Raw genomic sequence first — 16,064 nt, 5'->3', positions numbered from 1 at the left:
TGCTTACCACTATTTGCCTGGATACACATGTTCTTTTCCTTTAGAAGCAATGTAAGTACATGCGTAACCCACAATTAGTGGTAATGTATGTGACTGGGAGCAGAGTAAGGTCATACCTGTGAAGAACTGACACACAATGTACCTGTATGCTCCATCCAGTCCTTGGCCGTTAGTAACTTCAGTTTTCTGTAAGGGAGCGTTCACACTACCGTCAGTGTCCGACAGCTAGTGTCCGCTGCTAATGTCTGTTCAAAATCTCGTGTGGACATTAGTAGCGGACACTAGCTGTGTCCGTGACATTTTGCATTGATTTAAACGGACACCTGGTGCGTTCTTTTACTGTCTGTGGGTGTCCTTAACTGTCCGTTCTCAAAGATGTCCGACTTTTCAAGCAGACAGCAAAACCTGACATGTAGGTTTTTGCTGTCTGCTTGAAAAGTCGGACATCTTTGAGAACGGACAGTTAAGGACACCCACGAACAGTAAACGAATGCACCCGATGTCCATTTAAATCAATGCAAAATGTCACAGACACAGCCAGTGTCCGCTGCTAATGTCCGTGCGAGATTTTGAACAGACATTAGCAGTGGACACTAGCTGTCGGACACCTACGGTAGTGTGAACGCTCCCTAAGTGAAACGCAGATTAATTTTAGTCACTTTTAGTTCCTGGCGGTGCAGTAACAGCAAAACCCCAGCCAGGAATTAATGGGTGTCACACTTACAACAAAGTGAATGCACTGGTGCCCAGGAACTGGATTTGGCTTTAATTGCATCTAGTTACAGTGTCACCACCCAATAGAATCACACTAAGTCTGAGGCCCCACATTACAAAAATGCAGCTTTTTTATTGCAGATTTAGCTGCGTTTTTTTTCCGTCAAAGCCAAGAATGGCTAGAAAACGAATGGGAAATATATAGGAAGCTTCTTATATGTCTCCCTCCTGCTCAATCTACTTCTGGCTTCGGCTCAAAAAAAACAGCAAAATCTGCAACGAAAAAAAGCTGTTTCTGCAACATGGGGCTTTAGCCTAAGGCCCCCACGTTGTTGGAACACAGCTTTTTTTGTTACATATTTTGCTGTGTTTTTCTGAGCCTAAGCCAGGAGTGGATTTATCAGAAGGGAAACGTATAAGAAGCTTCCTATATATTTCCCATTCCTTCTGTAGCTATTTTTAGCTTTGGATGAAATAAACCGCATCAAAATCTGCAACAAAAATGCTGCGTTTCTGCAACGTGGGGCCTCAGCCTTACGCCTCCTGCACACAAGTGGCACGCATGTGGTTTTCACTGACCTATACATTAAAAATGAATTGAGAGGGCTGCAAATGCAGACAGATATAGGGGATGTATAGGACAGATATAGGGGACGTATAGGACAGATATAGGGTACGTATAGGACAGATATAGGGGATGTATAGGACAGATATAGGACCTGCTCAATAGTTTTCAGCTCTTCAATTTGGCCCAGATACAAAGCCACAAAAAGAATGGCTGTATATATGAGTCAATTGAAATGTATAAATCTGTACTTTATCCACAGTTGTAGATAAAGAGTCTGGTCATGTGCATTGCAGGTTACAACTCAATGTGCCTCATATTAATAGCAGTTAACCCCATTATGTCCCTCACATTAACCCCCTGTGTGCTTTACATAAGGGACACTGATATGTGAGACATATGGAGGTAATAAGTGAATATCTTCATTATGCAGGTCCTTTATTAGTACCCCCATATGTCTCACATATCAGTAACCCTTATGTGAGCAACACAGGGGTTAATGATGGGGTTAACTGCTATTAATGTGAGGCACATGGAGTTACTAAAACTAAAGTAATAACCCCAAATGCCTGACATTAATAAGTATAGTTAGTAACACACACGTACCTGGTGTTTTTACTTTCACTTTGCTTCTCCTCCTCAGGGCTGCAGACGGCAGGAGCTCCTCCTCACATGTAGCAGCAGGTCCAGGGAGCCCTTATCCTGTGCAGTGAGAGGCTCACCTCTGATTGGTGGCAGGGAGAGAAGGGGGCGTGTCCTACACAGCAGCTCTACCAGAGCACTGAAAGGACGCTCTCTCTCTCAATATAGTGTATGAAAGTTGCAGGCTGCCTGCCGTGCCAGCAAAATATGCCTCGCGTGCCACTCTTGGCACGCGTGCCAGGGGTTGCCGACCCCTGAGCTAGAGGCTATATACTGAGAAAGGGAGTAATGTGATATGGGGAGTGACTTGTGTTTAAATCCACCCCGGATACACTTAGTATAGGAAGCTTAGCCCCATGGGAAATGTAGTTCTTACAACAGTAATGTGCAAGTATGACCTTTCACTTCCGATATTGGAAGTTATACTTCCGTTGTGTACCTAGGGAGTCCGGCCTGGTTTTGAATGGATGGAGCGGGGCAAAACTAGTAAAGATGAGTGAAATTAACTACGACTAGGGTAAGATGGTATAATCTTTTTCTTTTCTCTTTTTATGGTATTTAATAGATGTTATGTCATATGGTTCATGTTGTATTTATTTGAAGGTATAGATAATGTTCACATGGGATGTATATATATATATATTTTTTGTATACATATTGGTAAGGGTTAAAAAGTGGCAGGAGTGAACTGTCTAGATTTCCTTTAAATGCTGGTTGTTGTCATTAAGTTGTATGCCGTGAGGAAGACGCAGTGGCGCCGAAACGCGTAGCTGATGAGATTGTTCACAACCTTTTTAATGGAAAATGAATAAAATGTGATGTTTTTAAAAGAAGTTTACCTCGGATCGTGTATGGATAATCTTTCTGATTGGAGCCGAATTTTATAGCTGTCTTTGGAATACTATTTTCGGGAAAAGTCCTTTCCGATATCTGGTCTCCCAGAAGATACTTATTACATATGGACTGGTGAGCTGATTGCATACATTATTTCTATCCTCTTTATATACTTCTAATCTACTTGGTATTACATCAAAATATGTTTTTTGCAGTTACTGATCTATGTATTTCAAGTTAGCGATGGTTTTCATTTTTTCAAGTATGAATGTGTTTGTTTACCGAGGCTGACGTACATACAGCCTTGACCTGTGATGGGATATACAGTATATTATATAAAGCCTGACAGAAGCCATGCCTGATAAAGCACTGTCTGGGCTCGAAACACATTGCATGTGTTTTTTATAACTTAAAACGGGTTGTCCAGGATAAACTAAAAATTAACCCCTGAACTAAACCCCCTGCCACCCACCCAACTTCTAATTTACTTCAATTAACAATATTCTATAATTACTAGATATGAGCTAATACTATTTGAAACGGCAGTTTCAAATAGCACACTTCCATAGGAATGAATGGGAGTGGCCGGCGCGCAGGGGGTTAAGCGGCCTTACGCCGGCTGCGTCCATTCATTCCTATGGGAGCGTGCTATTCCATACTATCGTTTCGAATAGTATTCGCTCATCTCTAATAATTACCCATATTCCTGGAGCGGTCATGTGACCGCTCCAGGGACACTTTCTGATAATCCGGTAATGTTCCGTTTCACTGCTTCCGAAATGGAACGTCACCATTACTCATCCTCCCTCTCCTACCCCCATCAATACTTACCAAGCCTTCCTGTAACCAGGACAGCTTCTCCCCTCTTCTTGTCTTCTAGCAGTGGGCTGAATAGGTTAGCTAGGGAGACGGGGAAGGGTGGGAGGGGCTATTAATGGGTGGGATCACTTGTTAGTGAGTCAGGGAGGGGGACTGTAGGAGTAAGAAAGGAGGGAGGGCTGAGTGAGAGGGAGTTAGTGTAGCAGCTACAGAGGTAGCTGTTAACTCTTTTATAAACAAACGCAGAGTGTGCCACCAGCAATCAGAGACATCCAGAAATCACTCTGAACACTGCTAAAGGTATATGGGTGTATTTATTAACCAATTACTAGCACTAACACATCGTCATTATAAAAAAAAAAAAAAAAAAATGCTGCTCGTAAAACCCTCTTAAGTTCAACTATGTTTTGTTTGCCGATGATTCGAGTTACTTGTTTTTATGGAAAGAAAGAGGCTTTTTATTTTTATATACATTTTTTCTGTTTGCAAAGAATAAAAGCAATGAATGAGGATCTCTAATGTTAGCGACACCCATTGTTATCCAGTTTTTTCCCCCCTTATAAAAGGAATTATTTGTTTTTGGTTAGAAAAGTCTTTTTTATAGATCTAATTTGAATTTTAAAGGATCAATTTATTTAGTCCTGGTCTGTCTACCATTTATATGAAGATATACACCTTATTTTTTTAAATTTGCTCTAGAGACATTAGAAACATTATCGCCCTAGGGAGGGGCTATGCAGGTCAAGATACTAGGCCATAGTCACAATCATCGGGCCACTTCCCTAGGCCGCTGATTGGTCTTCGCTTCACTGGCAGTGAGGACTTCCGCCAGAAGACAACAGAGCTGGGGGACCGGACCGCGTTGGGATGCATTGGAGCACCAGGGACATACTGGAGCACCACAAAGAGGAGAGTGGTTGTTTTATGGTTTTGTTTTTTTCTACAACCCTGGCCTAATTAAAAAAAAAAATAATAATTTTAGCCTGGACAACCTCTTTAAAGGGATTCTACCGTTAAAAACTTTTTTTTTTTTCTTTTGTGGATAAGACGTCGGAATAGCCTAAGAAAGGCTATTTGTCTCTTACCTTTAGACGTGGTCTCCGCTGCGCCATTCCTTAGAAATACCGGTTTTTACCGGTATGCAAATGAGTTCTCTCACAGCAATGGGGGCGGGCCTCAGCCCTCAAACAGCGATGGGGACGTCCCCAGCACTGCCAGAGAATTGTCTCCAGCGCTGCCGCCTCCTTTTCAATGTCTTCTTCGGGCGCAGGCTTGTAACTTCTAGCCGTTGGGCCTTGAGCAGAGCAGACTGCACAGGCGCACAGGCCACGGCAAAATGGCCGCTTTCACAGTATTGTTAGCGGCCATTTTCCTGTGGCCAGTGCGCTTGCTCAAGACCCGACGTCCAGAAGTTACGAGCCTGCGCCTGACATTGAAGATGACGCTGCGGACGAAGAAGGAGGCGACGCTGGAGACAATTCTCTGGCAGCGGTGGGAACCTCCCCATCGTGCGAGAAAACTCATTTGCATACCGATAAAAACCGGTATTTCTAAGGAATAGTGCAGCGGAGTCCACGTCTAAAGGTAAGAGACGAACAGCCTTTCTAAAGGCTGTTCCGTCTTATCCACAAAAAAAAAAAAAAGTTTTAAATGGTAGAATCCCTTTAATGCTACAATTAACCAAATTGTCTTCTATTCATTGCTGCAAGTTATTAAAGGTGCTCTATCAGCAAAATTATGCTGATAGAGCCCCACAAATGCGTGAATAGCCTTTAAAAAAAGCTATTCAGGCACCGCTAAAGTTATATTAAACTACCCCCCCCCCCCATTTTAAAATATAACCCTAAAAAAGAATATGTTTATCTTATCTATCGTGCACGGTGGGCGGGCATTCAGAGTCCAACATCATCTTCAGCCACGCCTCCTTTTCCAGTGATGTACTTGGGTCCCGTCTTCCTCTGGCGCTCGCAAACTGCCATGGATAAAAAAACGACGGACCCTGCATGCTTGCACACCGTGCACGATAGATAAGATTAACATATTCTTTTTTAGGGTTTTATTTTAAAATGGGGGGAGGTAGTTTAATATAACTTAAGCGGTGCCTGAATAGCCTTTTTAAAGGCTATTCACGCATATGTGGGGCTCTATCAGCATAATTTTACTGATAGAGCCCTTTATTTTTATTTTTTTCTTTCTTCTAATGCAGATTGTGAGCCTCATATAGGGATCACAATGTACATTTTTTTCCCCTATTAGTATGTCTTTTTTTGGAATATGGGATAGAAATCCATGCAAACATGGGGAGAACATACAAACTCCTTGCAGATGTCTTTTTGCCCTTGGTGGGATTTGAACACCAGGACCCCAGCGCTGCAAGGCTTCAGTGCTAACCACTGAGCCACTGTGTGGCCCCTGAGCCCCTTTAATTTATTGTTGTATTTTCCAGCAGGAATACCTGTTTAGAGAAGGGATGTTCAATTGGGACAACTTACGTAAATTTTACATCTAGTTGTGAAAACGTCTGACTATGGCTGTAAATTGATTATCTCTCCATATTATAAAAATGGATTTCTGTCTGTCTGTCTCTTCTTTATGTCTGCACACAGTTTCACACGCCGGAGGACTAGATACGCGCGTCTGCACACAGTACCACACGCCGGAGGATTAGATACAGGTGTATGCGCACAGTTCCACACATTGGAGGATTAGATACGCACCTCTGCATATAGTACCACACGCCGGAGAATTAGATACACGCATCTGCACACAGTACCACACGCCAGGGGATTAGATACAGGTGTATGTGCACAGTTCCACACATCGGAGGATTAGATACACGCGTCTGCACACAAGTACCACATACTGGAGGATTAGATATGCACGTCTGCACAGAGCACCACACGACCGAGGATTAGATATGCACCTCTGCATACAGTACCACAGGCTGGAAGATTAGAGACGCACGTCTGCACACTGTTCCACACGCCAGAGGATCAGATACATGCATCTGCACAAAGTAACACACTCCGGAGGATTAGATACACAGCACTGCACACAATACCACACAGGAAGGATTAGATACGCATGTCTTCACACAGTACCACACGCCGGAGGATGAGATACACACCTCTGCACACAGTACCACATGCTGCAGGATGAGATATGCGCATCTGCACACAGTACCACACGCCGTGGGATTAGATACATGCATCTGCACACAATACCACGTCGGAGGATTAGATATGCACCTTTACACATAGTACCACACGCTAAAGGATTAGATGCGCAAGGCAGCATACAGTACCACATGCCGGAGGATTAGATATGTGCGACTGCACACAGTTCCACGTCTCATGATTAGATACATGGCTCTGCACACAGTTCCACACGCCGGAGGATTAGATACACGCCTCAGCACACAGTACCACACGCTGGAGGATTAGATACGCGGCTCTGCACAGAGTGCTACACATCACATCTTTATTCCAGGTTTCCATAGCAACTCAGCCATTTTTCTTCACTGCTGTATGTCAGCTTTAAAGGCGCAGGGCGCTGTGGATGACACTGGTCACATTCACACAGCTTTACTCCAGGTATCCATAACAACCGATCATAGGTTGTTGTTTTTTTACAGATATCCAAAACATGATACACATGTTCACATGATGCTTATGGACACACACACACACACAAACAAACAACATACAAAATACACCAGTGCTAAACTGGGCAATTCTTATGAGGCCACTACACAAACAAAAAATTCAAGCCGAGAGGAAGGGACATTTTGTTCCCGAAACATGTCGCTATGTTTGGACATTTTTCTGCTCTATTGGTGACCATGTAAACCGTTATTATGGATTTCTAAATAAAAGTTAAATTTTATATATTCATCGCAATTTTGGATTTCATCACCGGGTTGAAGCTGGAGCGTGTTTTATATTCGTTTGCTGCATTGATCCAGGAGTAGTCCACCTGATATCCGGGCTTCCCACGGTGACTGAGTTATGTTACGGTGAGCTGAAAAAGTTTTTTTGTATCTGCTTAAAAAATTAAATATACCTGTGCGAAGCCGGGCAATCCTGCTAGTATATTATATATGTTACAGGCTATGTATGAAAAGCAGGCATTCTATAGAATGCCCAGCATATTTAGGCAATGTATGAAATGGGAGAATCCTTAACATACTTTGCCTAGGTATTCTATAGAATGCCAAATGCTATTTAAGCAGAGTATGAAAAGCCAAATGAGCTTCATGAAGTACGTCAAATAATAATAACTGAGTCCGTGACAGAATACTGAATAGTACCGATGCCTTTTTTAAGAGGATAAATGACTTGACTTTTGTTTTCTACAATCATCACATCATAGCGATTCAGCAACCAATAGTCCCTGTGTTCTCTTCTTAGTAGTCATTTTTGGACATCATTGATTAACTTCTAGTAAGTAGATTGGCTTAAGCAAATACTGTTTTTGGCAGCATCGCCTCAAATTTTGGACGGTTCTTCGTCGAATCGTTGTTTCATGTCCTTCTCCAACACTTCAGCTTGCTCCTCCTCTACTTCCAACATTTTCATGGATATTCATTCACGAATAAAACAAACTACCGTATTTTTCGGACTATAAGACGCACTTTTTTCCCCAAAAATTTCGGAGGAAAAAGAGGGTGCGTCTTATAGTCTGAATGTGGGTGGAGGAGTGGGTTTGCAGCATGGCCGGGCTACTGCCACCGCTGGTTTTCTTCAGCGGCAGGAGCGTGACAATCTGCAGGCCCCGGCAGCTAAGACACTCCCCGGCATCCGCCAGTCTATTACAGCAGATGCCGGGGACTGTCTGACGCTGGGTTCACACCTGCGTTTGGGGTCTCCGTTCTATGGTTTCCGTCTTCTGCATGCCAGAAGACGGAAACCATAGACCGGGTCCGGCCGTGCGCGGCGGTGAGCGTTTTGCGCTCTCTGCCTCGAACCCGGATTTTTTTATCCGGACACAGAGTACTGCATGTCCGACTGTGTCCGGATTATAAAATCCGGTTTCGCGGCGGAGAGCGCAAAACGCTCACCGCCGCGCACGGCCGGACAGCTTTCTCACCCATTCAAATGAATGGGTGAGAAAGTCTCCTGCAGGTTTCCGTATCCTGCCTGTGTTTTAGGCAGGAAACGGAAACCTAAGTACAGAGTGCCGGGCCGCAGATGTGAACAAGCCCTTAGCTGCCGGGGCCTGCAGATTGCCACGCTCCTGCCGCTGAAGAAAACCAGCGGTGGCAGTAGCGCGGCCATGCTGCAAACCCACTCCTCCTCCGCAGGTCCCAGCAGTTTAAAGTTAGACCCGGGGCCGGTCCCCACCGGCCCCATACCTTTAGTGATGCAGGCCGGCTCCTGCACGGCGAAGCCGCAGGAGCCGACCTGTTCCGATGACAGCCGGGAGCCTACTGAAGGCTCCCAGGCCTGTCATAGATATATATTACTATCGCGGCTGGTCTATGACCCTCCGCGATAGTAATGTATAGAATCTCCCATTGACGGCAATACACTTGTATTGCCGTCTATGGGACTTGCAATCAAATGATTGCAGGTTCAAGCCTCCTAGGCGGGGGATAATAAAATAGTAAAAAAAAAAAAAAAAAACACTTAAAAAAAAATATAATAAAAAATAAAATAAATAAAAGTTCACCTCCTTTCCCTAGAATACATATAAAAGTATAACATTACTGTGAAACATACACATTAGGTATCCCTGTGTCTGAAAATGCCCGGTCTACTAATATTTTTATGTACAGTGAACGTCAAAATCAAAAGCGCTAAACTGCCGGGTTTTTCTCTCTGTTTTGCCTCTGAATTAAATAAAAGGTGATCTAAGCAATAAACATTTCCCAAAATGGTATATCTAAAAAGTACACCTGGCCCCACAAAAAAAAAACGCCCTATACATCCCCGTACAGCTGCAGGGTCACCTGTCAATGTGGCCTTGCAGCTGTTCCAAAACTACAACTCGATTATATATTAAATATTTTACCATTTTTTGCCTGAAAATTTTTTTCCCTATTTTTCTCCTCTAAAACCTGGGTGCGTCTTATAGTCCAGTGCGTCTTATAGTCCGAAAAATACGGTAAGTTGAATTTAAGCCTGAGGCAATGGCAGAGACCGCCGGGTTCATGTTAGAAGCAAAACGCGCGATCGGAGATGCTGAACTAAGTGTAAGCCTGAGGCAATGGCAGAAACCGTCGTATCGCTGCTAGTGCTTTACCGAGATAAAGCGAGAGAATGTCACCTATTTCATACTTTGCCGCGCTCTCATTTGGTAATGTATAGAATGCCTAGGCAAGGTGTGAAATGATGAATCATTTCATACATTGCCAGCTAATTTTAGGCATTCTATACAATGCCTAAGCATTGTATAGAACGCCGGATTTCATACATTACCGGTACTGCCAACTGTACACTATTCAAACAGGATTGAAAAAATGTGAACACCAGAAAGCAAAATTGAGTGGCATAGCGTGGCATATAAACAAGGGTCATGTCATGTGAAAAGGAATGTATCCTAAAATAATTAATTGTAATTTGTAATTAGAAAATGTTCATTTAATCATGATTTTACTTCTAACATACCATGGACACATCATGCTTTTAAAGTTTGGTTCGCATCAACATCCGCATAGAGATCATCAGTAACTTGGAATCTAAGGGTCAGTGCAGTTTTTTGGCACCGATTTTGACGCTGAATCAGCGTCAAAATCATCCCCAAAAAACTCTGTGTGCACTGACCCTAATAGTTAAGCCCAGTTAAGCACAAGAAAGCCCAGAACTGCCCATCACCCCAGACATAGAGCCAGAGAGAACCCAAACAACGAGAACCTCAAACCCAGATATAGTCCTGATCATAGACTCCAATGGCAAGTACATTAATACAAGAAAGCTCTTCCCACGGCAAAGAGTCAAGAAAATCCACAGCCCAACCATTGAAAAAGCCAATACCGTCATTTGCAAGCCTTTCTTCACTACCCCGAAACACATTGTCATACACACAGGCACAGAAGATCTCTCTGACCAGCCCCAACAGACAGCGGGCCAACTGGTCCAACTAGCAGAGAAAGCAAAGCAACAGTTCCCAGACAGTAGTATCATCCTGTCATCTCTGCTCCCACGAGAAGACATCTCTGAAGCTACCATCATGGGGATCAACAAAGAGCTGGCGACCAGAATCAGACAAACATCAGGCATCACCCTGGCACAACACCCCTCCATAGATAAGCGTCACCTATATGATGACAAACACCTCAATAAACATGGCGTCAGCCTCCTAGCGAAGGAATTCAAAGACTTAGTGCTCAACAGAGCCCCCGGGCCTAGACAACAAACAAGACAAAGAACCATGGAAATAATACCCGACAACCGCCAATATCCAAGACAGAACCCCCCAAAGATGCCACCTATCAAGAAAAAGCCAACCAGAGCAACCCAGAGCACCAACATAGAGACAATAAAGAGAATAGAGCATGCGGTCACTACAATGGCCACAACAGCAATGCACATAAACCAATACCTGGCCACACTGCAACCAACCAAGAACCCAGCCCGTCCTCTGCAGGACAGCTCATTACAAGGTTTACACACTGAAGATGAAATCACTAACTATCAGTAGTTGGAACATACAAGGGCTGAACGCCTCAGCCTATAGATCTAAATCAAAAGATCCAGACTTCATAGACAGACTAAAAAACATAGACATTCAAATCCTCCTAGAGACATGGACCCGGGCAGATGACGAGTCCCTAACACCCATGGGCTACAAGGAACTCTCAGTGCCCGCCCAGAAAAATAAGACCACCAAACATGGCCGCCACTCAGGAGGCATACTAATATGGTACAAGGAGGAGCTCAAAGAACACGTAAAAGCTACCAAACGTGGAACTAATCACATATGGATAAAAATAAGCAGCTCCATCCTCAGCGGCCAGCAGGACATCTATCTCTGTGCAGTATATATGCCCCCACCAGGGTCCCCCTACCACGACCCCGACACTTACGAGGTCCTACAAAGGGAAGCTGTCCACTTCCAACCCAAAGGCAGAGTACTAATATGCGGAGACCTGAATGCAAGGACAGGCACAGAGTTAGACTACCTGCCTCCTGACGACAACCCACATACGCACGGTAGTGAGATCCACCACCCAGAACCCACACAGACAAGAAGAAACAGCCAAGACAGAATTGTCAACAAGAGTGGGAGACAACTGCTGAACATGTGCCGAAGCCTAGGACTGTACATAATAAACGGACGTACCACAGGCGATCCCAGAGGACGCTTCACACTAAACTCTCAAGTGGGCAACAGCATGGTGGACTATGCCATTACAGACGCAGACCTGTCAGACATTGAAGACTTCACAATCGCACCTGACTCCCATCTATCAGACCACAACCAGATCCTACTATACATGAGAACCAGGAACAAAACACCCATACATGAGCCCCAACAGTCCGGCCTCTACAACCTACCAAGACATTTCAAATGGGCCAACCACCAGGCCATAGAATATAGCAACGCAACCAACCGACCCGAAATCAAGACACTGCTCACAAACTTCCATACAAACACCTATCAGCCAGACCAACAGGGAGTCACCAGAGCTGTGAAGGATCTCAAGTACATCCTACAGACCACAGCAGAACTAGCAGGCCTGAAACGAACCAAACCCATAAGACAAACCAACAAACAGTCCCACAAATGGTTCGACAGCGACTGCAAAGCACTACGCCATACCCTAAGAACAGCCTCCAACCAAAAACACAGGGACCCCAACAACAAGGAGGTGAGGGAAGCCTACAGCAATCTATGCAAGCAATACAAGGGCACCCTCAGAGAGAAGAAACAGAGATACCTCTCCCACAAAATTGAGCAACTAGAGGACTCCCTCCAGGACAGCTCATTCTGGGAGACCTGGCACCACATGGGCACAAAGCCCAAGAAAAACTCTCTCCACATCCAAAATGGCAATATCTGGCTCAACTACTTCAGAGGTCTCTACAAAAACATCCCAGAAGAAGAACTAACTCCAGAACAGCAACAGATAATCACCAAACTGAGGGACATGGAGAAAGTCATCAAAGACTTCCAGAACCCTCTGGACTCGCCAATCACCATAAAAGATATACAGGAAAGAATTGTCCTGCTGAAAGGCAAAAAGGCCAGTGGCCCTGACGGCATCCTACCAGAGATGATCAAATACAGCCCTCCAGCAATACACGCGGCACTGGCAAAGCTATTCACCCTCGTGCTCAATGCTGGACACTTCCCCGAAGACTGGAACAAAGGGCTCATAACCCCCATCTACAAGAATGGGGACCAATATGACCCCAACAACTACAGAGGGATCTGCGTCAGCAGCACGCTAGGGAAACTGTTCAACAGCATCATCAATAACAGAATCCTCACCTTCCTCACACAACACGGGGTCCTCAGCAAGAGCCAAGCAGGGCTCATGCCAAACCACCGCACCACAGACCATATCTACACCCTGCACAGCCTCATCAAGACGCACGTCCACAACACCAGAAGAGGCAAGATATTCGCCTGCTTCGTGGACTTTAAGAAGGCGTTTGATTCAGTATGGCACCCAGGCCTACTTCTAAAACTCCTAGAGAGTGGAATAGGAGGAAGAACGTACGACGTCATCAAGAGCTCCTACACCGGAAACCAGTGCAGTGTGAAGGTGAATGGGAAAAGGACCGCATACTTCCAACAGGCCCGAGGGGTCAGACAAGGCTGTAGCCTGAGCCCAACGCTCTTCAACATCTATATCAATGAACTGGCTACAGCCCTGGAGGCCTCACCAACCCCAGGCCTCACCCTGAACAATCGAGAGGTGAAGTTCCTGCTATACGCCGATGACCTCCTACTCCTGGCCCCCACCGAGAAAGACCTCCAAGAAAGCCTGTCAGTGCTGGAAAAATTCAGCACCACATGGGCCCTACCCATCAACCAGAAGAAGACCAAAGTCATGGTATTCCAGAAGAAGGGCCACAATAAAGCCTCCACCACCTCACAATTCACACTGAACGGCTCCACACTGGAGAAAACCAACAGCTACACCTACCTGGGGCTGGAGCTCAGCCAATCAGGAAGCTTCAAAGCAGCAATAGAAACCCTGAAAGCAAAAGCCTGCAGAACCTTCTACGCCATCAGAAGACAACTGTACCACCTCAAACCACCGGTGAGGGTCTGGATGAAGATATTTGACGCTGTCATCTCCCCGATCCTTCTCTATGGCAGTGAGGTTTGGGGCCCAGCCACCTACCCAGACCAGTCAAGGTGGGATTCCAGCCCAACAGAGAACTTCCACCTGGAGTTCTGCAAATACCTGCTACATGTCCATCGCAACACCACCAACATAGCCTGCAGGGCAGAGCTAGGCAGACTCCCCCTATGGCTCACCATACAGAAGAGGGCGCTAGCTTTCCAGGCACACATCCAGGGGAGCAAGCCTGACTCCTACCACCACCAAGCCTGGCTAAGCCACCTGAGCAAACCAGACATTCAACAACCAAACAGCAGCCAACCACCAAACCAAAAACTCCAACAGATGATAACCAAGGCCGAAATAAAGGCGACCACAGAGGCAAACAGAGAGCGGTACATTGAAGAATGGAGAAACGAAATAAATAACTCCAAGAAACTCACCGTGTACCAATCCCTACAAAGGGACTACACCATGGCCACCTACCTGGAGAGAATACGCCACCCCAAGCACAGACAGACCCTGAGCCGATACAGACTGAGCGCACACAACCTAGAGATAGAGACGGGGCGATACAAACAGACGTACAAGCCACGGGAGAAGAGACTGTGCCAGCACTGTGACCAGGGGGTCCTAGAAGACGAGACCCACTTCCTGCTACACTGCACCAAATACTCAGATATGAGGGCCGTCTACTACCAAAGACTCTCTGCCCACATCCCAGACTTCATATCTGCAGACGAGAAGAGGAAACTCTACATCCTACTGGGAGAAGAAGAGGCCACTGTGGAGATCGCTGCCCAATACGTGTCCAGCTGTCACCAAACCAGAGGAAGACGAGACTCCATGGACTGTTATATTTATCCCAATACACCCGCCCCACCCACCCCCACCCCCACCTCCCCATATAGCAGTCACCAACGAAGAGGAAGATGAGACTCCATGGACTGTTATAACCGAACCCCCCCCCCCATACCCCCCCCCCCCCCCAACCCAACTCCCCCCCCACCCACTTTACTAGCTTTGGCAATGCCAAATACCTATTCGGACGTGCCAATAAAGCATCTTTTGATTTGATTTGATTTAGTTAAAGAAAAAGTAGTCAGAGAGGTACAATCTTAAGTCACCGTTTTTCACCAAGGCTAAGTTCACATCTGCAATTGATTTTAATTCAGGGATTCCATCTCCATTCCATTTGAAATTTTTCTTATTTTTCAGGAGGAAGCTAGATTTAGTCTATGGGGTCTGCAGATTTCCACGGAAAAAAAACACTTTTTAAGCAGATTGGGTTTCTGTTTTTCAGGTCCACAAGCGGATTACTTGATCGTTCTTCTCATTTCAGATAATTTGTGAATAATTATACAACCCTATTCAGAGGTTTTCATAACTGGATGTAAAATTTACAGGTGTGAACCTAGAGTGAGAATGCATTTTTCTTTTAAGTTTCTCACAGAACTAACTTTTACAAGCACATATTGCAAAGAGGGAAAACAAAAACAAAACAAAAAAAAACTTTGAATAAGGTCTTATTGCTTACATCTACAGTTAAAAATTGAAACACTTACTGGAACTTGCTGCCCTTGTGGTGTAACAGCCTGAACAGTAGCTGGAGTCAGTGTCTGAATTGTACCCTGGGTGGCAGGACTAAGGGTTTGTATGGTTCCATTGGCAGTTTGGGTGAGCACCCTCTGGGCTTGGACAGTTTGTACCTGTTGCTGGATGGTCACTGGTTGCATCTGTTGTGTTGCCATCAAACTTGGAACTTGGGGCTGCAGCACTAAGAGCAAGAACAGGAGATGGAAATCCAAATTACAACACAAATGAAACATTAATGTAGTCTCTTAACTCTTTAAAGAGGCTGGGCCAAAATGGACATTCCAGAAGACAAGGGATAAGTGTCTGAATGCTGGGAGCCCAAATGCCCCAGCTGCAAAGTGAGCGCAGACACAAACACGCATAAAAAGGTAATGGTTTCATAGAGCAAACAAGTAATCTTAAAATTTTACAATTTAATACCCAAAGGATGGTAAAGAAAAGAAAGAAAAATGATACACAAGCGAAAAGATATATGGGAGAATGAATAATACTTAAGACTTTTTTTTTTCCCCAGGAAGCTTGAAGGATCTATTCTGATGGAGTGAGACAAATCCAGCTTATTTAGAATACTTCCACAGATGAGAAATATGTTGTGTTTCCTACTCCCTAAGATGGGAAATCACCTTCATATGGAAAAGATGAATGTTCTATATTTGC

At 44.9% G+C, this 16,064-nt stretch overlaps 1 protein-coding gene across 2 annotated transcripts in view; it reads right to left on the bottom strand.

Moving 5' to 3' along the window:
- Positions 1–16,064, bottom strand: part of SREBF2 (sterol regulatory element binding transcription factor 2) — a 113,912-nt gene that overhangs the window by 81,219 nt on the left and 16,629 nt on the right. For both annotated transcript variants that reach the window (XM_075286329.1, XM_075286330.1), the window contains exon 3: positions 15,377–15,588. In XM_075286329.1, the coding sequence (XP_075142430.1) occupies positions 15,377–15,588 (212 nt within the window). The remainder of the gene's footprint in view (positions 1–15,376; positions 15,589–16,064) is intronic.

The sequence above is a fragment of the Leptodactylus fuscus genome, chromosome 9 (assembly GCF_031893055.1).
Source record: "Leptodactylus fuscus isolate aLepFus1 chromosome 9, aLepFus1.hap2, whole genome shotgun sequence".
Lineage (NCBI taxonomy): Eukaryota > Metazoa > Chordata > Amphibia > Anura > Leptodactylidae > Leptodactylus > Leptodactylus fuscus.
This window is presented reverse-complemented; position numbering and strand designations above follow the sequence as displayed.